Here is a 26,597-nt window from a genome sequence, read left to right as displayed (position 1 = left end):
AAATGAAGATTCCTACAAAAGAGATGAGATGAAGATGTGATTCCATGTGCCCCAATGAAAGGACAGTTTAATTTTACTTCCATTTAATTTCAGTCTATTCCATCTTTATAACACCAGGCTTCCCAAGGCAGATTACAACAACAGTTAAGATGAACCCATCAGGAAACAAGGATATCCTCACTGAAATTTGGCCATCTGTATTGTGTAGAACATTGTAGAAAAATGAGCACAAAATACAGAGTTTATAACTGCTGTTCCTACCACCAGCTACAATGATTTTATAAGCTGTTTTAGTAATATTCAATTTTTATTTCATGATATTTATAGCTAGATATGGGATGCTGTCTAAGTAAAAAAAAAACCATTGTCTTCCACCTTTTAAAGACACTGCCTATCCAACTGGAACAGCTGAGCTTTAGACTTTCTACAGATGGACCACGCATAGGCAGTCCGTTATCATTTGTTACATTTGTACCCCACATTTTCCCACCTATTTGCAGGCTCAATGTGGCTTACATAGTACTATCAAGGCATTTGTCAGGTCGGTTGATAACAAATACATGGTTATATAGTGCTTGAATGAGGTAGTTATAGAGGGTTGAAGGTAATGAGGATTGTATATTGTCCGGTACAATCATTGGTCATGCTATGTTGCTGGGCGAAGGGTTTACGTTGGATCATTGGGTAGGCCTTTTTGAAGAGGTTATTTCTAATAATCTTTTGCTATTGTTTTGAATGAACTAAAACGGTGGCAAACTTCACCTATTGGCTTCAGCCTGAGCCAATATAATGGACTAGACAGGCTCACCCCGTCTTCAGTTTTAATCCAACCTCCTTGGCAGTGACAGCTACACTAAAACATCACTCACTGATCATCAGTACGCAATCTTATTCTTCCCCCACCTCTCCCAAACACATTATCCTGATCTAAGTAATGCCATTGGCTGAGGTGTCTGACATCACAATCGGTACCCTTCGCCATCATTGGTGAAGAAGACCAAGGGAGGTCTCCTTGATGAAGAAGTAACAGTAGACGTTCACTTTCCATGGCCCCTGTCTACAGCGCTGTGAGTTCGATCTTTTCACGTTCATATGAGATGCGCGTTTTGGGCCGCAGCGCGCCCCTTACTTGCTTTGAGCTTTACGTTGAGCATGCGCAGTGTAGCAGGAAGTGATCCATGGCATGCTGCTGTATGGCTGTGCTGCGGCCTTGGCCTCTCTTCCTGAGAGTGGCTCGTGCCGGGGCGCACGAAAAGCTGCGAAGCCTCGGCGCGAGTGCAGCAGCTACCAAGAAGTATCCTGAGCAAGAAGATGTCAGAGGTGAGAGAAGAAGAGGGATGGGGGCGCATGTTACCGGCCACCGGTGAGTGGTGACCCCTACCAGGAGGACGTGGGGCCACCTCTTTATGATCCCAAGTATACGCATTGATTTTTTTTGGGGTCAAAATAAAGCACTTTAGTTGAATACATAAGTCTTTGTGAGATTTTTGAGATGGAAATACACTTTTACATCTGGGACATTATAGATGTAAACCCCCTAGTGAGTTGGTCTAAGAGCAGTAGATGTTTAGAATTTTTTTTTTTTAATTATTTGATGAAATGCAGGCAAGTCAAAGACATCTATCTGACAATGGGGTTGTTACTTGCTTTGAGACAGATCTTCCTGCCAAAACATGTTGTTGAGACTAACTGGGATTTTTTTCCTGTAAGTTTGAACAATCTTACTGATTACTTTGAAATTTTCTTTTCAGCAAAACTAGGTCAAATTTAGTAACATGTTTAAGTTACTATGAAGGTACTGTCATGCTGTACTGTCATGTTCATGTACAAGTGAGAGGCTGAGCTAGTTGTTCTAGTTTAAAACCACTGTGAGCTTAATCTTTATTAAAAAAAAAAAATCTTACTTTCACCCTACTCATTCCATCTTTTTGCCGTTTCTGTTTAAGTTCTTGAAACGTACTGCCCACCAACAGCTAGCAAAAATCTCTTTATTCAGGTAACTTGCTTGACCACAATCAGTCTGCTTGAAGATACAATATTAAAATGAGACTGAACTTAGTTTGCAAGGGAGCGCATGTTAAGATTGGAGCAGAGTTCCTTATACCAGTAGATATCTGGATAAGTAGTATTCCCAATAAAATAATTGACGAGATGGAATAGAGGGGTGGGGCGGGGAGAAAATATGAAAAGATGGTTGACAGATTGTATCATTCAGTTTTAAAGATGTACATGTTTAGCTGAATATGTAAATGGATAATGTTGGACATGTGGTGTTTTACGTTTTGTCACCAATAAAAATGTTGAACTATATAAAATGAAACTGAACTTTAATGGATTAGTGGGGGGGGGGGGGGGTTATCGTTTGTATTCAGGATTACAGGAAGGCAAGGGGGAATTCTTGGGGGGGGATAAAGGGAGTTACAAAAAATGGGTTGGAAGACTAGCTAAGAGTTTGGGAATTATATCTTAATATCAGGAGGGTGGTTATTGAAGGGATATTTCGTAGTATTTTGGTGTTGCATATTTCTCCTGATGTAAAGTGTTACTATGTTTGTGATTTTCAATAAAAATTCAAAGTTAAAAAAATAAAAAATGAGACTGCCCTATTGGCAAAGATTTGGAAACCCACTTGCGTACTCACATGGGTGGTATTGACTTTCCCGGATGATGGGGAGACTCGTTACAGTGACATCTTAGCGGCCCTGAGAGTTGGTATCATTATCTTTGGACTCCAGTCATGTTGCGGTAGGGGGAAAAGGGGGCCTTTATGGGTTAGATTGGGACTTAGGAAGAAACAGCAGGGATGGGCAGAGAGGTGGCTTGGAACAGGGAGAGAGAACTGGCATAGGGAGGACTAAAAGAAGAGAGAGGAGTGGGGAGTGCATGCACCACAGAAAAAAATGCACTGTCCAAGTCCCCATGCACTCTTATTTCCTCTCTCCTCCTCCTCTTCCCAAAGTGGAGTATATGACTTATTTATACCACAAAATAGAGGTATATCAACTGCATAATCCTGCCAAATTTCATCCTCAGATATGGACTAATTACATCTTTAAAAAATGAGAAATGTTTATTAATAAAAAAAGTAATTAACCCCAGAAACCACATAAACTCCACTTTAGGTATCTGCAGCTTTTAAGGTGTAGAACATGAAAAACATCAAAGTTATGAAAAAAATTTGCGTAGTCTCATTTTGCTGATCCTATAGTACACAACTTTCAAAAATGAAAGTTGCCCCTCCAAACTTGCCTTTATCTCTGTTATTGTAACCCCACTTTCGGTACTTTTTTGCTTGGCAGGTCACAAGAACCTGGAAAGTAATTGTGAATCCATGTCTATTCGGTGTCTTATTATCTTCACACTCACAATGTCTAGTCCAGTATGTGTATTTATATTTTGCCAACTGCCTTTGATAAAGTCCAAAGCACATTACAAAAGTAGACGTCTAAACATAAAAATCATGCATCATATGCATTTTATATAAGAGATGACAAAAATGAATCAAATGATCTAAACTAAAGATTAATATTAAATCTGGTTTAACTATGCCAGAAAAATAGTAAAATTTTAAATAAAATGCTAAAAATTTGTTATACACGTTTGTCTTGTAGTAATCTCATCTTCCTCTGTCGCTTCACACTTTTTGTGATGTCCATATTTAAGCTGAATAGCTTTACAGTGTTGAGGTGGACCCTCCTAAGACTGAAGTCCTATGCTTCATTCTTCTGGCACCCCTTTTCCTTCAGGTGTTCTCTCAGGATCTCGGCTAACACAGAACTTTTGTGCCTTAAGGTATCAAAGTTCTTTTTATTTTCTTTAGCATTTCTACCCTTAAAATTTGTTTTTTTGTGGTTGTGGAGGATATTTTTATTTATCATGTATTTTTCCTACTTTTTGTGCTCTTCTTTTTCTGCATATATATTTATTTTCTTCTTCCTAACTGACCCCTGGAACATAAGCAACATTTGCTGTGACAAGCATATAATAATATTGACCTGGGGAGCTTCATAATACAGTCACATCCATGCAGGCAGTGCAATGAATGAAAGGTCCTTCTAACCATAGGACTCCTTTACAGTGTGTTTCAGCTTGCATAAAGAATAGAGAAACCACATTTCATCTCTTATTGAAGAATAACTCAGTGTGCATCTTTCAGCTGGTAACTACCCTGAGTCAAGGGCAATCATTTAATTCCTAAGGACTGAAGTAAGTGTATGTTCTCTTGTTTCCATGATAACATGCATCAACAAAATACACCTTTTCTGGGGTCAAAGTAGTCACCGCTGATCAGTGCGGGAACACATGCAATCACATGGCTTACATAGGATAAGGATTTGTTTGAGGTTTTTGACCTTCTAAGAAAATGCTGCTTTGCTGACTGGCAGTGATCCTGGAGAAAGATAAGACAATTGTTCTGACATTAGGACATTTTTTTTAATTTATTGGGTTTTAGGTCATACCTTTTCACTAGTAGTTGAAGGTGAGTTACATTCAGAGGTGTACATAGGTATTTCCCTATCCCCAGAGGGCTTGTAATCTAAATCCTGAGGTAATGGAATGGATGATTAAGGGCCCAATGCACAAAGCTTGCAACGTTTGCTTTAGACTGATTGAAACTGGTCTAAAGCAAATGTTATTTAGTGTTTAATGCACAAAGGGGTTCTGCGTGGCTTTAACCATTAACCATAGCAGCTACCAATAATCAAATGTGAATGTATTACCACAAGCTCATTAGTATTAAAATGAGCATGCCATAAATATAACATCAGGGCATGCTAGGGAGGTAAAATTCCTTGACGAAATCAAGGACTGCTTTGTGGACCAGCTGGTACAGGAGCCAACAAGAGGAGAAAAAATTGTAGACCTAGTGATAGTGAGGTTGCAAAAGAGACCATAGTAGATCAGGTGTTCTTAAATAAAAAAAAGACAAAAGATTGCAAATTAATACTGTCAAGTACTAAGCATGATGTGAATAGGAACAACAAACATAGTTTGAAATGTCTTTATGCGAATGCCAGGAGCCTAAGAAATAAGATGGGAGAGTTAGAATATATTGCACTAAATGAAAAATTAGATATAATAGGCATCTCTGAGACCTGGTGGAAGGAGGATAACCAGTGGGACACTGTCATACCGGGGTGCAAATTATATCGTAGTGATAGTGTGGATCGAATTGGTGGAAGGGGTAGCATTGTATATTAACGAGAGCCTTGAATCAAATAGATTGAAAATTCTGCAGGAAACAAAACAATTCTTGGAATCACTGTGGATTGAAATTCCATGTGTAAAGGGGAAAAGGATAGTGTTAGCAGTGTACTACCGTCCGCCTGGCCAGAATGAACAGACGAATGCAGAAATGTTAAAGGAAATTAGGGACGCAAACAATCTGGGCAACAGAATAATAATGGGTGATTTCAATTACCCTGATATTGACTGGGTAAATGTAATATCGGGGCACACTAGGGAGTTAAAATTCCTTGATGATATCAGGGACAGCTTTATGGAGCAGCTGGTACAGGAGCTGATGAGAGAAGGAAAAATTGTAGACCTAGTCCTTAGTGGAGCGCATGATCTGCTGTGGGAGGTAATATTGCTGGGGCCGCTTGATAACAGTGATCATAATATGATCGGATTTGATATTAGCTTTGAAATAAGTATACATAGGAAATCAAATACGTTAGCGTTTAACTTTAAAAAAGGAGACTATGATAAAATGAGGAGAACGGTGAAAAAAAATTTACATCATTCATGGATGCTGTTCAAAAACACCATCCTGGAAGCCCAGGCCAAATATATTCCGCGTATTAAAAAAGGAGGATGGAAGACCAAATGACAGCCGGCGTGGTTAAAAAATGAGGTGAAGGAAGCTATTACAGCTAAAAGAAAATCCTTCAGAAAATGGAAGAAGGATCTGACTGAAAATAATAAGAAACAGCATAAGGAATGGCAAATGAAATGCAAAGCGCTGATAAGAAAGGCAAAGAGGGACTTTGAACAGAAGTTTGTGTTGGCAGGCAAAAACACATAGTAAATTTTTTTTTAGGTCTATTAAAAGTAAGAAGCTGGCAAAAGAATCAGTTGGACCGCTAGATGACCGAGGGGTAAAAGGGGCACTCAGAGAAGACAAAGCCATACCGGAGAGATTAAATGAATTCTTTGCTTCGATCTTCACCGAGGAAGATGTGGTGGAGATACTGGTGACAGAAATGGTATTCAAAACTGACAAGTCAGAGAAACTGAATGAAGTCTCTATAAACTTGGAAGGTGTAATGGGGCAATTTGACAAACTGAAGAGTAGCAAATCGCCTGGACCGGATGGTATTTATCCCAGAGTACTAATAGAATTGAAAAATGAACTTGCAGAACTATTGTTACTAATCTTTAAAATCAAATGGTACCAGAAGATTGGAGGGTGGCCAATGGAATACCAATTTTTTTAAAAAGGTTCCAGAAGTGATCCTGGAAATTATAGACCGGTGAGCCTGACATCGGTGCCGGGCAAAATGGTAGAGACTATTATAAAGAACAAAATTACAGAGATTAAAAGCATAGATTAATGAGACAAAGCCAACATGGATTTAGTGAAGGGAAATCTTGCCTCACCAATCTATGACATTTCTTTGAAGGGTTGAGCAAACGTGGGTAAAGGTGAGCCAGTCGATATTGTGTATCTCATGAAAGACTCCAGAGGAAATTGGAGAGGCATGGGATAGGAGGTGGTATACTACTGTGGATTAAAAACTGGTTAAAAAAAACAAAAGAGTAGGGTTAAATGGTCAGTATTCTCAATGGAGAAGGGTAGATAGTGGGGTTCCCAGGGGTCTGTGCTGGGACCGTTGCTTTTTAACATATTTATAAATTATCTAGAGATGGGAGTAACTAGTGAGGTAATTTAAATTTGCTGACTACACAAAGTTATTCAAAGTTGTTAATCGCAAGAGGATTGTGAAAAATTACAAGAGGACCTTACAAGAATGGGAAACTTGGCATTCAAATGGCAGAAGACGTTTAGTGTAAGCAAGTGCAGAGTCAAGGAGAACGTAATCCACCAAAGGTGGATGAACACTGACGGCCACGCAAATATATGAAGAATAGAGAGAGTGGGAAGTGGACCAATGACTCCAGGGAAACGGGATACAGATCGGACAGATCATACTGGAACGTCACGCGATACTGGATTTTTACAAAGGTCTTTTTTAAGACCAATCGACTACGAGAGTGCAAGTGAGTTTGAATATCAAGGATCATTTGAGACTCCTGAGGCAGGCCTGTGGCCGAAACACAGTACTGTGTTGAGTCATCGAATAAAGTGGTACCTTGTAGACCTGTATCCCGTTTCCCTGGAGTCATTGGTCCACTTCCCACTCTCTCTATTCCAAGTGCAGAGTCATGCATGTGGGAAAGAGGAACCCCATCTATAGCTACATAATGCAAGGTTCCACTTTAGGAGTTACCAACCAGGAAATGGATCTAGTTGTCATCATTGATGATACTTTGAAACCCTCTGCTCAGTGTGCTGCGGCGGCTGAGAAAGCAAATAGAATGTTAGGTATTATTAGGGAAGAAATGGAAAACAAAAATGAGAATGTTGTAATGCCTTTGTATCACTCCATGGTATGACCGCACCTCGAATATTGTGTGCAAGTTTTGTTCACCATATATCAAAAAAGATATAGTGGAATTAGAAAAGGTGCAGAGAAGGATGGCGAAAATGATAAAGGGGATGGGACACCTTCCCTATGAGGAAAGGCTAAAGCGGCATACGATAGATGTCTATAAAATAATGAGTGGAATGGAACGAGTAGACATAAATCGCTTGTTTACTCTTTCCAAAATTACTAGGACTAGGGGGCACACAATGAAGCTACAGAGTAGTAAATTTAAAATGAACCGGAGAAAATATTTCTTCACTCAATGTGTAATTAAGCTCTGAAATTCGTTGCCAGAGAATATAGTAAAAACAGTTAGCTTCCTAAAAGAAAAGTCCATAAGCCATTATTAAAATAACTTGGGGAAAATCCACTCTTATTCCTAGGATAAGCAGCATAAAATGTGTTGTACTAATTTGGGTTTTTACCAGGTACTTGTAACCTGGATTGGCCACTGCTGGAAAAAAGATGCTGGGCTTGATGGACCTTGGATCTGTCCCAGTATGGCAATACTTATGTACTTAGGCACCTTTTAACATGCAAAGTTTTCCAGCAGGTCTGGAGCTGTTATTGCTTGAGAGTGATTTCTCAGAGGAGCAGTCTGCTTTAATTTCTTAATGGTATCTGCATGTGTGTAGCATTGGAATAGAGGGAGAAGCAAAACAGCTGATCAGCCAGTGTCAGAGAGCAGAGAACAGCTCCTGAAGGTTTTCAAACCCTGAACTGGGGATCTGTCTGTCTTGTCTATCTATCCCGGATTCTCCGATGACCAGTGTCTTCATTACCCAAACAAGAGCATCAGTCTCTAGAGTAGTACATATATTTGTATCCTTAGGTCTTTTACCCAGGATCCATTCAAATGTTGTTGGAATTGGTAGATGCAGGGAATCCCACAAACAGCCTGATGGAAAACAAAAACAAACATCCAATTGGCTGGGAAAGCCCCTATGATGTCAGAAATCCTTCCCGCAAGGGGCAGAGAAATAAAAGCAAACAGTCAGCTGGGGAAAGCCCCTATGATATCGGCCTATTTCAAGACATTAGCAAAGAGGCAGGGAAAAAAATATTATCAAGCACAGGGCAGAATCAAACATGGGACAGAGCAGCTAAGCCATGTCGGGGGAGTATCTAGAGGTTATCAGCGCGAGGGAGCTGCAGTGTAAACACCAGTGCATCCGGGTGAGAGGAGAGTCAACAGAAGAGAGGAATCCTATGAGCAGGCATGTGAAGAACATGGATGCTTAATGAGAGACTGTTCTGCGCTTGTGCTATGCTCTTTCCCTACTGTGCCACATTCAGAATTTCTGTGTATCTCATTTGCATTCGATTTCTTTTGAGCATCGGTCGCTGTTTGGAAATCGGTAAGTTGAACCGCAGCTATAAACGCAGTGGCATTTAACGGTGACTTTTGAGCATCTGCTCCTAACTGACTAGCACAAAGTCACAAGGAGCAGCAATGGTATCTGAACTAGGTTTCCCTGGTTGTCAGCCCAGTGCTCTAACCACTAGGCTACTACTTTGCTGTACTCCTGATTTGTTTCCTTGATACAGCCTGAAATATGCATATTTAAACATCCAGTGCAAATTGAATTTATTATGCAGATTCATCATTTAGATAAAATAGGCAGGTGCCTAGGTTGGCTGTTTCGGGGGGGGGGGGGGGGGGGGGAGCTGCGGCATCAAACAGCAAATGCAGTTAAGTGTAAAACAATAGGTCTTGATGCCACATTAAGTCAAAAGAACCAACAGCACTTTCACCTGTAGGGCTGTTGAGCAACTTTCAAATAGCACATTTATTGGCATGAATAGCTTTTGAAAATTGCCCTCATATGTGTGTACGTATCTATATTTATTTATTTAACTATATATTTATAACCATAATCTCTATGGGCCTCTTTTCTCAAGCCATGTGGCAATGCTTATGGAGCCCATTGGAAGTGAATGGGCTTTATTAGCATAATTGTATTGGGTGCTGCTAGCGTGGCTTGAGTAAAGAGGTCCTGTGTGTGGAAATTAGTTGGTTTTGCATCTATGTATATATATACACACTTAATATTAACATGTCGATGTCCAAGTAGGGTGTGTATGTGTTTGTTCAAGGTTGTTCAGTTTAATTAACAAGTTCTCAGGGGAAGAGAACTTGGGGACCTGAAAGTTAATTGAAGGGGTGCAAATCTGAAGGTTTACTTAGGATGCTTAATAATAATTGTATCAGCCATGCTTGATTAACTGCTAATCTAAAAAAAGAAATCAAGTGGTTTACAATATACAGTAGTGGCTTGGTCCCTGTATGCCTGAATTTCCTCAAAATGTTAGTATTGCTGCTCACTCTTAGATTTGAATCTAGTTCCAAAATTCTAGGTGTGGAAGTCAATAGTTGGTTGACCACCTCCGGGCATATTAAAACCCAAACTCAGAAATCTTTTTATCAAATAAATTAAGAAAGATTTGTACATTTTTTGACCCTCTTGCATTTTAGTGTGTTAGTTCAAGCTTTGCTTTTATCTAGAATAGATTACTGTAATGTTATTTCCATATCATCAAGCTGATCAATCCATAGACTGGTGGGTTGTGTCCATCTACCAGCAGGTGGAGATAGAGAGCAAACTTTTGCCTCCCTATATGTGGTCATGTGCTGCCGGAAACTCCCCAGTATGTTCTCTATCTCAGCAGGTGGTGGTCACACACAGCAGCAGCTCTGGCTAGGCCTCCAAGCCTAATCCTTAGGTTTTGTTGAGGCCTGGGGTTGAGGGCTCTTTTGAGCAAGTGCAAACCTGGTGGTGCCAGGTCCCTCCTTTTCTCCCCCCTCCCGCTGGCTCCGTTTAAAAAAAAAAAAAAAAAAAAAAAAAAAAAAAAAAAAATATTTTTAAACGTCTTTAAAGGCGTTTAATTCGACGTTTCTTTAAACGTTCATTGCAGCTACTCACTGGGACACCAGTTCGTTACAGCTCGGAGCGGCAAGCAGGTAATTTTACCTTTTTATAGCGGGCAGGGGGTTCCCCGATTCTTCTCCTCGTGGCAATGGCGTCGGAGGGCGAGGGCGCAAAGGGTCGCTCCCCGGATCGCTGGAGCGCTTCTAGAGGGGATGCGGGGGTTTTACAACCTGATTCGCCCTTGATGGGTGATAGTTTAGTGACCGATGAATGTCCCGGTCGTTCCTCCGGCGTGGCGGTTTTTTCCCGCCGTAAACGCCCATCCCCCGCTCCTCGCCTCCGCCATCTTGGCCGGCCACGCGGCTCGGACGGCTTCTTCGGGGCCGCCCTTGAGGTTGGAGACATTAATGCCATGAACGCCCTTAATTTGGGCGACGGCACAAAGCGGCTAAAGTTAAGCGCCGTTCTTCCCGCGCGGCTCCTTCACGGAGTTTCGCGCCGGACGCCATTTTGGATGCGCAGCATGTCTCTCCCCCGCTATTGCGAGCGCCGGTTGAGAGTGCGTCTAGGGCTGTTGCCCAGGCTGCGGAAGTGCACAGTCTGGGGGGTTTCTCCCCCGAGTTTGTTTTGCTGCTGCATCAGGCTTTCCTCATGCTAAACGCTGCCCCTGCTCCCTCTTCTGATAAAGAGGTTGAGGTTCCCAGAGGTAAACGCCCTCGGGTTGATTTCCAGGCCTTGGAGGACTTTTGTCTCCTCCGATGTAGATGAGGGCAGCGTGTCTGAGGTCTCCCAACGATCCTTTGCGGATTCCTTGGAGGAGATAGATCCCCGCTCGGATGGAGCGGATGACCCCTCTGCAGCGCGGCTTTTTAGCCCAGAGGATTTGCCCAACCTGTTGTTACAGGCCATGGACACTTTGAAGATTTCCTCTCCGGAGGACGTCTCTCCCTCAGCCCCTGTTGGCTCTGCCATTATGCTGGGGACGAAGCGCCCGCCTAGAACCTTCCACGTGCATGATGCCATGCACACCTTAATTGCGGCTCAATGGGATGTCCCGGAAACGAGCCTTAAAGTGGCTAGGGCTATGTCCCGCCTCTATCCTTTGGCTGTGAGTGAACGTGAGGCCTATCTGTGGCCTACCGTGGATTCTTTAATCACTGCGGTGACTAAGAAAACGGCGTTGCCGGTGGAAGGTGGCACGGCCCTAAAGGACGCCCAAGACAGAAGATTGGAGGCGGCCTTAAGGTCGTTCTTGGAGGCAGCTGCTTTAAGTTTGCAGGCCTCAGTTTGCGGCTCCTATGTGGCCAGGGCGTGCCGGACTATGGTGCAGCGGGCTTCCCCCTCGGATCATTCCTTGAGGGCTGATTGGCCGGCCCTGCAATCGGGCTTAGCCTATTTGGCAGACTTGCTGTATGATGTCTGGAGAGCCTCAGCTAAAGGCATGGCTCAGACAGTCTCTGCGCGGCGGTGGCTTTGGCTGAAACATTGGTCTGCTGACCACGCCTCTAAATCCCGCCTGGCTAGATTGCCTTTTAAAGGCAAGCTGCTCTTTGGGGTCGAGCTGGACAAAATCGTGACCGATCTCGGCACGTCTAAGGGCAAGAAATTACCAGAGGTCAGGGCTCGGGTTAGTACTCGTCCCGATACCTCCATACCGCCCGGGCAAGTCGGGTTCCTCTGCCCCCTCTTCCTTCAAGAGGAATTTCTCCCCCAAGCAGCATTCCTTTCGCAGAGACCGCCGTCCCGGAGGTGCTCCCTCCGGTCCTCCCCCAGGGTCTTGTACCCAATGACGGGGCCTTGGTCCACGCCCCAGTGCAGATTGGAGGACGGCTGTCCTCGTTTCTGGGCGAGTGGACCACTATAACTTCAGACGCGTGGGTGCTGGAAGTCATCAGAGACGGCTACAAGCTAGAGTTCTGCCAACCCTTAAGAGACGGGTTTGTACTCTCTCCCTGCAAGTCTCCGGTCAAGCTGTGGTAGTGCAGCAGACCTTGGACAACCTGATCCGCCTGGGTGCGGTCGTTCCGGTGCCAAAAAATCAGATTGGCAAGGGACGTTACTCCATTTACTTTGTGGTTCCAAAGAAAGGAGGTTCTGTCCGGCCTATCCTCGACCTCAAAGGGGTCAATCGGGCCTGGAAAGTGAGGCACTTTCGCATGGAGACTCTCCGCTCTGTTATAGCGGCAGTGAAGGCAGGAGAGTTCTTGGCTTCCTTGAACATCAAGGAAGCGTACCTGCATATTCCCATCTGGCCTCCTCTCCAACGCTTTCTGCGTTTTACAGTCCTGAGACGACACTTCCAGTTCAGAGCCCTCCCTTTCGGGTTGGCTACTGCTCCGCGGACCTTTTCCAAAGTAATGGGGGTCATAGCGGCCTTCCTGCTAAAGGAAGGAGTACAAGTCCATCCTTATCTGGACGACTGGTTGATCCGAGCCCCCTCTTATGCAGAGTGCGGCAAAGCTATGGACCGGGTAGTTGCTCTTTTGAGCTCCCTGGGATGGATCATCAACTGGAAGAAGAGCCAGCTGCGCCCGACTCAGTCCCTGGTGTATCTGGGAGTTCGATTCGACACCCAAGTGGGCAGAGTGTTCCTGCCAGACAATCGGATTGTCAAGCTTCAGGCTCAGGTGGACTAGTTCCTAGTAGCCTCTCCTATTCGGGCGTGGGACTACGTGCAGCTGTTGGGCTCTATGACGGCCACGATGGAAGTAGTGCCCTGGGCCAGGGCTCATATGAGACCACTACAGCTTTCTCTGCTGCTGCGCTGGACTCCGATGTCGGAGGATTATGCTGTGCGCCTTCCCGTGGACCCAGCAGTGCGCAAGGCGCTGAGCTGGTGGACGCAGACAGACAAGTTGTCTGCAGGATTGCCTCTGGTGACCCCGGAGTGGATTGTCGTCACGACAGACGCCTCTTTGATGGGCTGGGAGCCCACTGCTTGGGAAGGACAGCACAGGGGCTCTAGTCTCCTGCAGAGGCAAGTGGTCTATCAACCTCCTGGAACTCAGAGCCATTCGCTTGGTGTTATTGGAGTTCATCCCGGTACTCGTGTTGAAGCCTGTACGGGTCCTGTCGGACAATGCCACGGCTGTGGCCTATATCAACCGCCAGGGAGGTACCAGAGCGCCCCTCTAGCCAAGGAGGCTATGAGTCTTTGCCAGTGGGCGGAAGCGAACCTGGAGCAGCTTTCAGCGGCCCACATTGCCGGAGTCATGAATGTCAAGGTGGACTTTCTCAGTCGCCATACCTTGGAGCCCGGAGAGTGGCAACTATCTGCTCAGGCGTTCTTGGACATCACGAAGCGCTGGGGCCAGCCGAGCCTAGATCTGATGGCGTCATCGGCCAATGGCCAAGTGCCGCGCTTTTTCAGCAGAGGACGGGACCCTCGATCCCTGGGAGTAGATGCTCTTCTCCAACAGTGGCCGACACAAGAGCTCCTCTATGTGTTCCCGCCCTGGCCCATGTTGGGCAGGGTGCTAGACCGGGTGGCAAAGCATCCCGGCAGGGTAATCCTGGTGGGTCCGGATTGGCCCAGACGTCCCTGGTATGCGGTCTTGTTCAGGCTCTCAGTCGACGATCCTCTGCGGCTGTCAGTGGAGCAGGGCCTGTTACATCAGGGTCCCGTGGTGATGGAGGATCCCTCTCCCTTTGGTCTTACGGCCTGGCTATTGAGCGGCAGCGTCTGAGGAAGAAGGGCTTCTCAGACAAGGTCATCGCCACTATGCTGAGAGCGAGGAAGCGCTCTACTTCTACTGCTTACGCCAGGGTTTGGCGTATCTTTGCAGCATGGTGTGAAGCAGGCTCACTTTCTCCCTTCACTGCTCCAATTTCTTCAGTGTTGGCGTTCCTGCAAGAAGGTCTGGAGAAAGGCCTGTCGCTCAGTTCCCTTAAAGTCCAGGTAGCGGCTCTGGCTTGCTTCAGGGGCCGCCTGAAGGGTGCTTCCCTGGCTTCGCAGCCAGATGTGGTGCGCTTTCTCAAGGGAGTTAATCACCTGCGCCCTCCTCTGCACTCAGTGGTGCCTGCGTGGAATCTCAACCTGGTGCTAAGAGCATTGCAGAAGCCGCCTTTGGAACCCTTGTCGAGGGCATCTCTGAAAGACCTGACGTTGAAAGCAGTCTTTTTGGTGGCTATCACTTCAGACAGAAGAGTTTCCGAGCTCCAGGCGCTCTCATGTCGAGAGCCTTTTCTGCAGTGCACTGAGGCAGGAGTGACTATTCGCACAGTGCCTTCCTTCCTGCCCAAGATTGTTTCTCGCTTCCATGTGAATCAGCAGCTCTGTCTCCCTTCCTTTCGTAGGGAGGACTACCCAGAGGAGTACTCCGCTCTTGAATATCTGGATGTGAGACGAGTCATCATCAGATACTTGGAAGTGACCAATGATTTCCGGAAATCGGATCATCTGTTTGTCCTGTTTGCAGGTCCTCGTAAGGGTCTGCAGGCTGCTAAGCCTACAGTGGCAAGATGGGTCCAGGAAGCCATTGCAGCGGCTTATGTGGCCGCGGGGAAGGTGCCGCCTATCCAGCTGAAGGCTCACTCCACGAGAGCTCAGGCGGCCTCGATGGCAGAGGCTGGATCCGTCTCCTTGGAAGAGATATGCAAGGCGGCAACGTGGGCTTCGGCTCATACATTCTCCAAGCATTACCGTTTGACTGTGGCTGCACGGGCGGAGGCCCGGTTTGGAGCTTCAGTGTTGAGGTCAGGGATTTCTATGTCCCGCCCTGGGTGAGTACTGCTTCGGTACATCCCACCAGTCTATGGATTGATCAGCTTGATGATATGGAAGGTAAAATTATGTATAATCATACCTGATAATTTTCTTTCCATTAATCATAGCTGATCAATCCATAGCCCCTCCCAGATATCTGTACTGTTTATATTCTGGTTGAATTTTAGGTTCAAGTTTAGCCTTCAGTTACTTCAGGAGGACTTCGTGTTCAAGTTCTTCTTTCACTTGGATTCTTCAAGAGTTGAGACGACTTTGTGTTACAGTGAGCTGCTGCATTCCTCTCCCCTCCGTTTTACGGGGCTGGATTGAGACATAAATTCTGCCGGCACTCCCTCCCGCTTCGTGCGGCTGTAGGGCAGCTTTGTACCCCTCCCGCTTCGGCGGTGTTAGGGTCAGTCAGCTCCTCCCGCGGTTGCGGTTGCAGGATAAGCCAGATCCCCCCGCATCGGCGGGTGTGGTGTCCCTCCCCCGCTCCGCGGGGATGAGCTGGACGGATTCCCCTCCCCCACTTGTGTGGGGATGAGCTGGGTTAATTCCCCTCCCCCGTTTCGGCGGTGGTGAGCTGGGCAGAGTGTCCCTTCGTGGGTGTAATTCTCTAAGTGCTGAGTCCTGCGGATGGAGCTTTGATATCGACATACTGAGGAGTTTCCGGCAGCACATGACCACATATAGGGAGGCAAAAGTTTGCTCTCTATCTCCACCTGCTGGTAGATGGACACAACCCACCAGTCTATGGATTGATCAGCTATGATTAATGGAAAGAAAATTATCAGGTATGATTATACATAATTTTACCTTATATAGGATGTTCAAACACCTTGCTTTAAAAAGTGCAGTTAATTCAGAATGCAGCAACTAGACTAATTTTTGCTTTTGGTAAGTTTGAATCGATAACCCCATTGTTTACTCTGCGTTGGTTTGCCAGCAGAAGCCAGGGTTCAGTTTATGCATTCTTATCTTTAAGATTCTGAACGGTTTAGCTGCTTTATATATGTGTGACTGGCTTATTCTTCTCATTAACAGTTTGATAAATAAAACTCATAATCGCATGCTTCTACTTTTTCCATCTATTACGGGGTGTAAATTATGGAGAAGTTTTCATTCTTCAATATACTACCAAGCTTCCAATATCGATTCGAATAATTATTGATTATATAATATTTTGCAATTGTCTAAAAACTTGATTGTTTAACAAATATTTGATGCTAACAACATGAAGATGTAAATACTTAAATTGTAATTTTGGATTTGTTTTTGATTTTTATGATTTTATTTTCTGTATTATTTGAACTGTAATTCTTGAATTTATTATATTCCTTCTCTTGAACTTTGCAGTCCACCTAGAACATTATAGGTTATTGTAGAATATAAACAAAGTGTAATACAAAATAACAGTTCAAAATGCAATATCATTGTTAAACTCATGTTTGTGCAAATTTTCATAAATTATTCTAATAGATCAGTAGATTGTGGAGCACACTGCAGGACAAATTGCTGATGATGAGGCTGTCTGGTTTGCATAATGGTAGTTGGTCAGCCTGGAAAAGAATCTCTTGACCCATTTAACCCCTCAGTCTGAGCAGCGCATACTGATGAAGGTGTGCTTAGTGCAGTCCTTGCATTTTATGGCGGCTTTGGTATTATACACTCCCTATATTTTTCCCACAGGTTCTGAAAGTAATACCACAAGAAAGACGTTCCAGGAACTGCAAAAAGAAAGACAAAAACAGGCACAACATACAGTGCTGATAAACTGCCCCTCCAAGATTAATGAGAAGAAGTTTCTTAAGTATTTATCGCAGTATGGAAAGATTAACAGCCACTTCTTCTATGAAAGTTATGTAAGTAGCATCCATGTGAGCTCAGTTCCTGAAAATGTTCACTCTGTAGGTAGTCTTTCTTTTCTGCAGGAAATGGCTGTGTGGCAAGTAAAGCATTTGCCACGCGGCCATTTCAATGGTGGGGGGGAGCCCTCAATGGGTGGCGGTAACTGGCAGCACTGCCCGATTACTGCCGGGTACACCCCGGTGCTATAAAAATAAATATATTTTTGTAGCACCGGATATGACGGTGCACTGGGGGTGGGAAACACCGCCGGGCTGCTGCGGTAGCCCAGCCGTACTTCCTGTTAGAGAACGGTAAGCTCGCGTTGGGCTTACCACCTCTTTTATAAAAGGGGCCCATAGTTTCTTTATTTTAAGGGCTGCATTTCGATTGAAATTTGTAATCACAGTTAATGGTATGTTTATTTAATTTCCCCTCTGCAGCTCCTTCTAATTCTAGTGACTTGCCTAGAGTTGCAAGGAGCTGGGGTGTGTGTGTGTGTGTACTTTTTAATCATGTGATAACGATTACAAATTTTAATCGAACTGCAGCCCTAAAAAAATTAAAGAATAAAAAGTGATGAAAAGATGATAAATGCAAAATACAAATTGAAAAATTACAAATTAGATTCTAAAACAGCCTTACAGTTTTCACAACCTACTTCAGAAAAGCAAGCCTATTTTTGTACACAAATATAGAGCTGCAATAAAACATTTATTTAAATTATACCTCTTTAGTAATGACAGGCATGAAAGAATGCTTTTAAAAAATTGTGAAAATTTTACAAAACTTAGCTACAAAAAAACAAAATAGGAGAAACTGAAAGGAAAGTGCAAAAACATTGTGTAGGATATTGAAGTTTCTCCAAGGACCAGGAGGATAACAAGAATTCACCAGCGAGTGACGTTGACTGAGCCTGATGCAGAAAAGCCGCTCTAACTGAGATGCATACCTAAGCTTTTGAGAAGCTTCATTTGCCTCCTGCCACTGTCATGTGGACAGCTGCCTTAGGGCCCCTTTTACAAAGGCATGCTAGCGTTTTGAGCGAGCACTAAATGCTAAGACACCCATTATATTCTTATGGGTGTCTTAGTGTTTAGCACTTGCTAAAAACGCTAGCATGCCTTTGTAAAAGATCCCTTTTGTCTTTGTCTTTCCAAGTAACCAGTTGGATGTGTTACTGTGGTTCCTATTGGAATATTTTACTTTTTATTTTATTTATTTCTATGATTTATAATGCACACGTTCCATAGCGTCCAACAGATCAATCCAGAGACTTGTGGGTTATGTCCCTCTACCAGCAGGAGAAGATAGAGAGAACTTCTGAGGTTCGTTATATGTGGTCATGTGCAGCCACCTTAACCTCAATATTCTATCTAGCAGGTGGAGGGACATACCTGTACAACTCTGCATTGATAGGCTCCTGGCCCGTCACCGCGTCGAATTGAGCCTTTCTGAGGTTTGAGGCCTCCTTTCCTTGGAGATAGGGTACACCTAGTGGTGCCAGGTCCCTCCCTATGCCAGCCCCCCTGTGTGCCCTGAGCGTCTAGCTTCAACTTCTCTCTCCTACCTCAAAAAAAAAAAAAAAAAAAAAGAGAAGTGAAGGTAAGCCCTTTTGCCGGTTAAAAATAAAAAAGCAGCACAGGATTGGCGCACAGCTGCCACTGCTAGTGCGGGAAAGGGGTTTGGTTCTGCAGCGGTGTTTAACCGTGGTTTGTATGGTGACATCGTCCGAGACTGCTAAGTACTGCTTCTGGTGTTGGAGCCGAAGAGCTGGGGCGGGGAGACTGCACTGAGGCATCGGAGCCTGCTTTGGTGGGCGTCTCCGGCCTTTCATCTTTGTGCCCTCCTGTGGGCACCATTTTTTCTTTCTCCCCACATGCAGCGGCGGCTTCTGAGGCACTGGCTTCTGAGGCACTGGCGGGGGTGAATCAGCTGGAGCTGTCTCCTGCCTTTGGACCCCCTGATATTGATTTTTCAGGGGACGCTGACAGGGGCTTGGGAGTGGAAAATGGCCCTTTCTCCACAGAATTTGTGCTTTTAATGCACAAAGCCTTTTTGCTTAAGAGGCCAGGCGGTTCCAGGTTCCTCCGCTTCTCCCCTGACCCTCAAGGGTCACTTAGTCTTCCACTGCCGCTTTTGCCTAAGCAGCCATGTTTTGAGCCCATGCGAGACCTAGAAGGGGCCTCCATGGCTTCAGATGTAGATGACAGCCAGTTCTGTGGTGGGTTCTTGCCGGCAGTTTCTGACTCGCTTGAGGAGGGCGAGTTTCTGCCAGAGGAGGAACCCACGGGGGCACGTTTTTTTTTCGGAAGAAAGAGTTTTTATGCCTCATTGTCCGGTCGCTTGGGCATTTCTTCTCCGGAGTTGTCTTCTGTGGTTTTTTCTTTCCCATCAATTATGTTGGGGAATAAGAAGCCCCCCAGATCCTTTCATATTCATGAGGCTATGAAGGTCCTCATCTTGGCATAGTGGGATATGCCTGACTCCGGTTTGCGGGTGGCGCGGGCTGTGCTGTGCCTTTATCCACTTCCAGCAGGGGAATTGGAATCCTTGCGGTTAACCATGGTGGATTTCTTAATCACGGTAGTCACTAAGAAGACAACTTTGCCCGTGGAGGGCGGCACGTCCCTTAAGGATCCCCAGGATGGTAATTGGAGTCTTCCCTTAAAATGTCTTTCGAAGTGGCGCATTGTGCTTCCAGGCATCTTGTTTGCGGTTCTTATGTGGCCCAAGCGTGTCTCTCTTGGGTGCATAAGACTGTCGGCGGAAGAGCTGGTTAGCTCCCTGCCCTCCCTTGAGGCTAGTCTGGCGTATTTGACGAACCTTCTTTTTGATCTCCAAGCATCAGCCAAATTGATTTCCTTGGCGGTCACAGCTCATTGTTGGCTTTTGGCTGCGGCATTGGGCTGCTGATACAGCCTCCAAGTCTTGCCTGGCGCGGTTCCCTTTTAAGGGTAAGCTGTTTTTTGGGGAGAAGAGCTGGAAAAGATTTTGAAGGAACTTGGTGAATCTAAGCGGCAGCACCTGCCCGAGGATAGGCCTAAGGCCAGTTTTCGCGTGGGTCCGTCCCAATCCTTGGAGGTGAAGCATTATTGGCCAGGCCGTTCCGGCTCCTTTCAGCGACCTCGTTTTCAACAGAAGCAGAAGCCCTTTCAGGGGAAGCATCATGCGGACGCCACTGCCTCTCGAGCGGCGCCCACAGCAAGATCCCAGTGATGGGGCCCTGGTCCGTCCCCTGCCAACGATAGGGGGTTGGCTGTCCTGGTTTCTGGGGGAATGGGCCAGGGTTACTTCAGACAAATGGGTCTTGAAGGTCATCTGGGACGGTTACAAACTTGAGTTTGCTCATCCTCTGGCAGACATTTTCTTGGAGTCACCTTGTAAAGCTGCCGCCAAGGTGGCAGTGGTCCTACCTCCAGGCCTTAGGCCAAATCGTGGCAGTTGTGCCAGTGCCGATGTTGGAGCGCAGTCTAGGTGTCTACTCCATTTACTTCATAGTGCCCAAAAAGGACGGGGCCTTTCGCTCCGTTCTCGACCTCAAGGGCGCGAACAAAGCTCTGCGGGTTTTTGAATGGAAACTTTGCATTCCGTCATCGTAGCGGTTCAGCTGGGGGAATTCTCTTGACCTCAAGGAGGTCTATTTGCATATCCCCATTTTGCCTTCTCACCAGTGTTTTCTCCGCTTTGCAGTTCTGGCTTAGCATTTTCAGTTTCAGACCATGCCCTTCAGTCTTGCGATGGTGCCCAGGACCTTTTCCAAGGCCATGGTGGTGGTTGCGGCCTTCCTGCAGAAGGAGGGCATGCAGGTCCATCCCTACCTGGACGAATGACTGATTCGGGTGTCATCCTACAAGGAAAGCTTGCGGGCAACAGAGAAGGTAGCGGGGCTCCTTCCCTGTGATTATTCTGGTGGTTCCGGATTGGCCCAAGTGCCCATGGTATGCAGATCTAATCCGTCTGCAGGACGACAGCCCTCTGTGGCTGGCTGTCAGCCTGTCGCGGCTTTCTGATGCAGGGGCCGATCGCCATAAACGATTCTTCTCCCTTTGGTCTTAAGACTTGGTTCTTGAGAGGGTGTGGTTTAGGAAGAGGGGGGAGGGGTAGGACTTTCGGTGTTCTCAGCCTCGGTGACATCCTTTCTTGCATTTCACCAACATCTGGCATCTGTACTAAAAGCACATTGAAACAAATATGTTTTTCAAAGATTTTTTTTTAAACAGATTCAAATTTCTCAGTGATCTCAAAAAGGCAGGCAAAGCATTCCAGAGTTTTGGTCCACTTATGTAAAAGAGTGAAGCTCTGTAATCCTCTAAACGAACTAACTGAAAGGAGGGTACATCAGTAAATTTAATGTGTTGTCTCACACTTCTCACAGCGTCTGCTGTGTGTTTCATTTTTGAGCTTTTTTTTTCTGACTTCCGTTCGGGGGTTTTCTCTAATTTTTCTTTTATTTTCTTAGGAAAATTTCCTCTCCCTTCCTTTGTCTTTAGTTCATTTTCCCCCACGTTTAAGTTTTATTTTATGTTTTTTTTCCACGCTCGGTAAGCCTTCTCAGGCCTGAGCTCCAGTCAGGCATTTATCACTCTTTTTCTGGTGCTTGCCCCTTTTTTCAGTCACTATCGAGCTGTTTAATTTGGCCATGGCCGTTTTCCCTTCCATGTCCTTAAAGGTTCCCAGTAGCTTTAAGCGCTGTAGCCAGTGCAATAGGACCATCTCTTGCAAAGACACTCATTCTTGGTGTCTTCAGTGTTTGGGGCCCGAACATACCCCTTCCTGCTGTGTTCTTTGTCTTCGTATGAAGAAAAGAACCCAACTGACCAGAGAGGCTCAAAGATAAAACATTTTTGGAGCCCGGCCCGGAACCTTGACGTATGCATCTACGTCCAGAGTTGCATCAGTGCATTCGTCCATATGGCTGATATGCCTGCTTTAGACACTGGGAGTGGACGTGGATCGAGTGGATCTCCACCTGCCTAGATGCCGTCTGCTGTGCAGGGCCCTCGGGACCAGTCAGCATTGGACCTAAACCCCAAGGAGACGTGGGTATTCAACATCGTCCTCGTCAGCACAGAGGAGCATCAATGACCGGCATCCTGTGAAGGCTAAAAAGTATTTGCATTGATCTCCCTCAATGCACGGTGCTGGGAGCTCCAGGCTACCGAGGGATTCGGTCACTGAGAGTCTTTATTTTTTTTATGTATTTATATGAATTATATTTTTCATTTAAACAAAACTTTAAAAATGTATTTCTCCAAGGACAAGCAGGCTTATTAATTCTCACAAGTGGGTGACACCGACCTGTGTCGCCCGGTCCGAGATTTACAAAAGTATAAACAGAGTTTTGTGGAGCGTGAGACACGCTCCTCCGTGCATGCACGAGTATCTTCCTGCCTGCTGTGATAACGCAGTCTCCTCAGTTTTCTACCGCAGTGAGGAGAGGATGTGCTTTTCCTGTCTCCTCATATTGCTCTGTTCTAAAGAGATTTCTTTGGTGCTTTTTTGCTATTTTTTTTGTACATTGTTCTCTCCCATTATTGTGTTCCTGTTGTGGAACCTCCTTTCTTTGTTTTCCCTTATGTGTTTTTTGTTTTTTTTTTTAGTATTTTTTTTTTCCTCGGGTTTGTTTCCTTTATTTTTCGTTGTCATGAGGCTGCTTTTAGGCCTTGACTTCAGCCGGGAACTTTCCCTTTCTTTTTTGTTGTGCCTTGCCCCTTTTTCAGGCACCATTGATTTGTTTAATTTAGCCAAGGAAGTTTTTCCTTCCATGTCCACGAAAGTTCCCAATGGCTTTAAGTGCTGTATCTGATGCAATTGGACAGTCTCTGGGAAAGACACCCATTCTTGGTGTCTACAGTGTCTTGGGCCCAACCATAGCCCCACTAACTGTGTTCTCTGTCTTCACATGAAGAAGAGGACCCAGATTTCCAGAGAGACTCAGCATGCGAACATTTTTTGAGCCAAGTCCGGTTCCTCAGCATCGAGGTTGGAAGCGTTGTCATCGACGTCGAGTGTGGCACCAGGAGCTTCGGTAAGCATGGCTGCTGCTAGACCCTTAGACACTGGGAGCAGTGAAGCATCGAGTGGTTCTCCACCTGCCTCAAGGCCTCCTGCTGTGGGCCCCTGGGACCACCTGTCGTTGGACCCAACTCTAAGGTGACATGTGGATTATGACGTCCTCGTTGGCACTGAGGAGCCTCGGTGAGACGCTTCGGGTGTAGGCCAAACACATTACTCGGAGTGTCAAAGGGTTTGGCATCTGAGAATTGTTAGCGCCAGGAGGACCGCTCCCCGTCCATACAGGAGGTGCCAATGCACTGGTCTCCCAGCAGCCAAGATCCAGCTCCCGTATCGACACCAGCAGTTCTGCAACTTGCGCCTAAGCTGGTACCCCAGCCTTTCCCAGTGTCAGCCCTCGATGGACATATCTGGGCCTTGCTCCCTGAGCTGCTGGATGACCTCATGCTATGGGTTGCATCGGTATCAGAGGTGCTTATGCCTACCTTGCCCATCATTGCGGCCCTGCTTGGCCATCAGACCTCCAACAACAGTGCCGCATGTGGCTCCAGTGTCGACTGCCACCCAAGCCGGCACTCTACGTCAGTGGAGAAAGCTTTGCTGGAGTCGAGGCGGTAACCGACTTAACGTCGTTCTTGAGGACGTGGTTCCTTCATATTGAAACAGGTTTGGTCTCGACACTTCCATCAGGAGGTATTGTCTGACACTGAAGAGGAGCTCTCATGGGATTCAGAGAAGGATCCAAGGTACTTTTCCTCTGATGAGTCCTATGGAATTCTTTCTGAACCCTTCCCTCCACCTGAAAGGAGAATGTCTCCTCTGGAGATCCTTTCATTCCCTTCTTTTGTTAAGGAATTAACTGATGCTGTTCCCTTTCCTTTGGAAATAGAGGATGAGCCCAGGGCCAAGATGCTGGAGGTCCTTGATTACACGTCACCTCCTCTCCACAAAGTACTCCAGGAAAAGGCGGCTGAAGGGAGATATGATAGAGGTCTATAAAATAATGAGTGGAGTGGAACAGGTAGATGTGAAGCATCTGTTACGCTTTCCAAAAATACTAGGACTAGGGGGCATGCGATGAAGCTACAATGTAGTAAATTTAAAACGAATCGGAGAAAATATTTCTGCACTCAACGTGTAATTAAACTCTGGAATTTGTTAGCTTAGCGGAGTTTAAGAAAGGTTTGGACGGCTTCCTAAAGAAAAGGTCCATAGATCATTATTAAATGGACTTGGGGAGAATCCACTATTTCTGGGATTAGCAGTATAGAATGTTTTGTACTTTTTTGGGATCTTGCCAGGTATTTGTGACCTGGATTGACCACTGTTGGAAACAAGATGCTGGGCTTGATGGACCTTTGGTCTCTTCCAGTATGGCAATATTTATGTACTTATGTAAGTAGTCGTTAGGAACTGGGAGTCCCCTTTGTTGGTCCCGGTCATGCCCAAGAAGGTCAACATTCAGTATTGGATTCATAGCGCACCTGTTTTTGATAAGCCTCAGTTGACTCACAATTCCATGGTGGTGGAGTCCGCTCTCAAAAGGGCCAGGAGTTCCAGGGACTATGCCTCGACTCCCCCAGGTAGAGAAGCTAGAGCCCTGGATTCTTTTGGAAAAAAGATGTTCTAGGCTTCAGTGCTTTTCTCCCGAATACAATCATACCAGCTCTTCACAAGCATCCACTTACGAAACTCGGTTCGCAAGTTGTTGGACCTGGCTGAGACGCAGTCTCCCGAGCAGGCCGAGTCACTTCGCCGGTTGGTCAAGCAGCAGAAGGCATGTTGAATGTTCTTGGCCAGGGGCACTTAAGACACTTTTGATCTGGCATCCAGGATCTCTACTCAGGGTATAGCAATGCGCAGACTTTCATGGCTGCGTGTTTCTGCCTTGGAACATTCTGTTCAGCAGAGGTTGCCGGATGCCCCATGCCGGGGGGATAACCTTTTTGTAGAGAAGGTAACTGACCAAATCAAAAAACATACTGATACCATCTCTTCTCTCTCCCACCGGGTACCTTCTGCATCTGCCTCCTCAGCTAGGAGGACTTTTGGCAAACCAAGGAGGAGTACTTACTACTATCAGAGGCGTAGTTACAGAGGTGGAGGAGTGGCCTTGTGGTTAGGGTGGTGAACTTTGGTCCTGGGGAACTGAGGAACTGAGTTCGATTCCCACTTCAGGCACAGGCAGCTCCCTGTGACTCTGGGCAAGTCACTTAACCCTCCATTGCCCCATGTAAGCCGCATTGAGCCTGCCATGAGTGGGAAAGCGTGGGGTACAAATGTAACAAAAATAAATAAAATTAAAACTCCTCGGTTCGCCAGCCTGTTTATGCTCAGCCCCAGCACGCTTGTTCATGTCAACAGCATGCGCCTAAGGCCCCTGCTGCTCACCAGTAAAAGCAAGGAACAAGCTTTTGACTGGCTGCAGCAGAACATAGCTGCAATAAAAGTGTCTGTCCCAGACGTCTTGCCAGTCGGGGGGAGGCTGAAGTTTTTCCACGAAAGATGGCCTCTTATTACCTCCGACCGGTGGGTTCTTCAAATAGTCCGTCTCAGATACGTACTCAGTTGGTATCAAAAACCTCCAAATTGCCCACCAAGAGCTCATTCATTCAGCTCTCAGCACATGCAGGTACTTTCAGAGGAGTTCTCCACTCTTCTGAAGGCCCATATGGTCAAACCTGTTCGCCCAGGGGAAGAAGGGCAGGGATTCTATTCCAGGTAATTCTTGTGCAGAAGAAAACAGGGAGATGCGTCCCATCCTAGACCTAAGGGCCCTGAACAAATTCCTAGTCCTTGCGTGAAAAGTTCAGAATGGTTTCCCTGGGCACTCTTCTCCCAATGATTCAGAAAGACGATTGGCTATGCTCATCACAACAGAGTAGTCCTCCGCACTCGCCCTAAGTTCCTGCTGAAAGTGGTATCTGATTTCCATCCAACCCAGTCGATTTCTCTTGCCAACATGCTTTCCCCGACCTCATGCCCATCCTAGCTAAAGCAGCTTGCACACTTTGAAATTGCAAGGGAGCATTGACTTAATGCATGGAGCAGACCAGGCCCCACAGATAGTCCCCTCAACTTTTTGTTTCTTTTGATCCCAATAGGATGGGGGTCGCATCGGGAAACGCACCATTTCTAATTGTCTGACAGATTGCATTTCCTCACTTATGCCCAGGCTGGGCTGGCCGTAGAGGATCATGTCATGGCTCATAATGTCAGAGTAATGGCTGCGTCGGTAGCTCACTTTAAGTCAGCCTCCATTGAAGAAATTTGCAAGGATACCCGACGTGACAGTTGGTTTGGGCAGACAGTGTTGCAGAATCTGGGGTCTAGAATCCAACTCCACCCTTCTAGGCTCGTTTTATTCTGTTTCAGGCTGCACTCTCATTCAGATTGTATATAGTTTCAGGGTAATCTGTGTTATGTCCTCATCGTTGTGAGGCCCAGTTGACCAATGTTTGTTGTTTTTGGTGAGCCTGGATGCTAGGGATTCCCCACTTGTGAGAA

General features: G+C 45.8%; 1 protein-coding gene across 1 annotated transcript in view; it reads left to right on the top strand.

The window, feature by feature from the left end:
* Positions 1-1,045: 1,045 nt before the first annotated feature.
* MTPAP (mitochondrial poly(A) polymerase) overlaps positions 1,046-26,597 on the top strand; it is a 69,065-nt gene continuing 43,513 nt past the window's right edge. The window contains exons 1-2 of the mRNA XM_030199267.1: positions 1,046-1,320; positions 16,917-17,089. Coding sequence (XP_030055127.1) covers positions 1,179-1,320; positions 16,917-17,089 — 315 coding nt within the window. The 5' untranslated portion in view covers positions 1,046-1,178. The remainder of the gene's footprint in view (positions 1,321-16,916; positions 17,090-26,597) is intronic.

Source organism: Microcaecilia unicolor, chromosome 1 (genome assembly GCF_901765095.1).
Source record: "Microcaecilia unicolor chromosome 1, aMicUni1.1, whole genome shotgun sequence".
Classification (NCBI taxonomy): Eukaryota; Metazoa; Chordata; class Amphibia; order Gymnophiona; family Siphonopidae; genus Microcaecilia; species Microcaecilia unicolor.
This window is presented reverse-complemented; position numbering and strand designations above follow the sequence as displayed.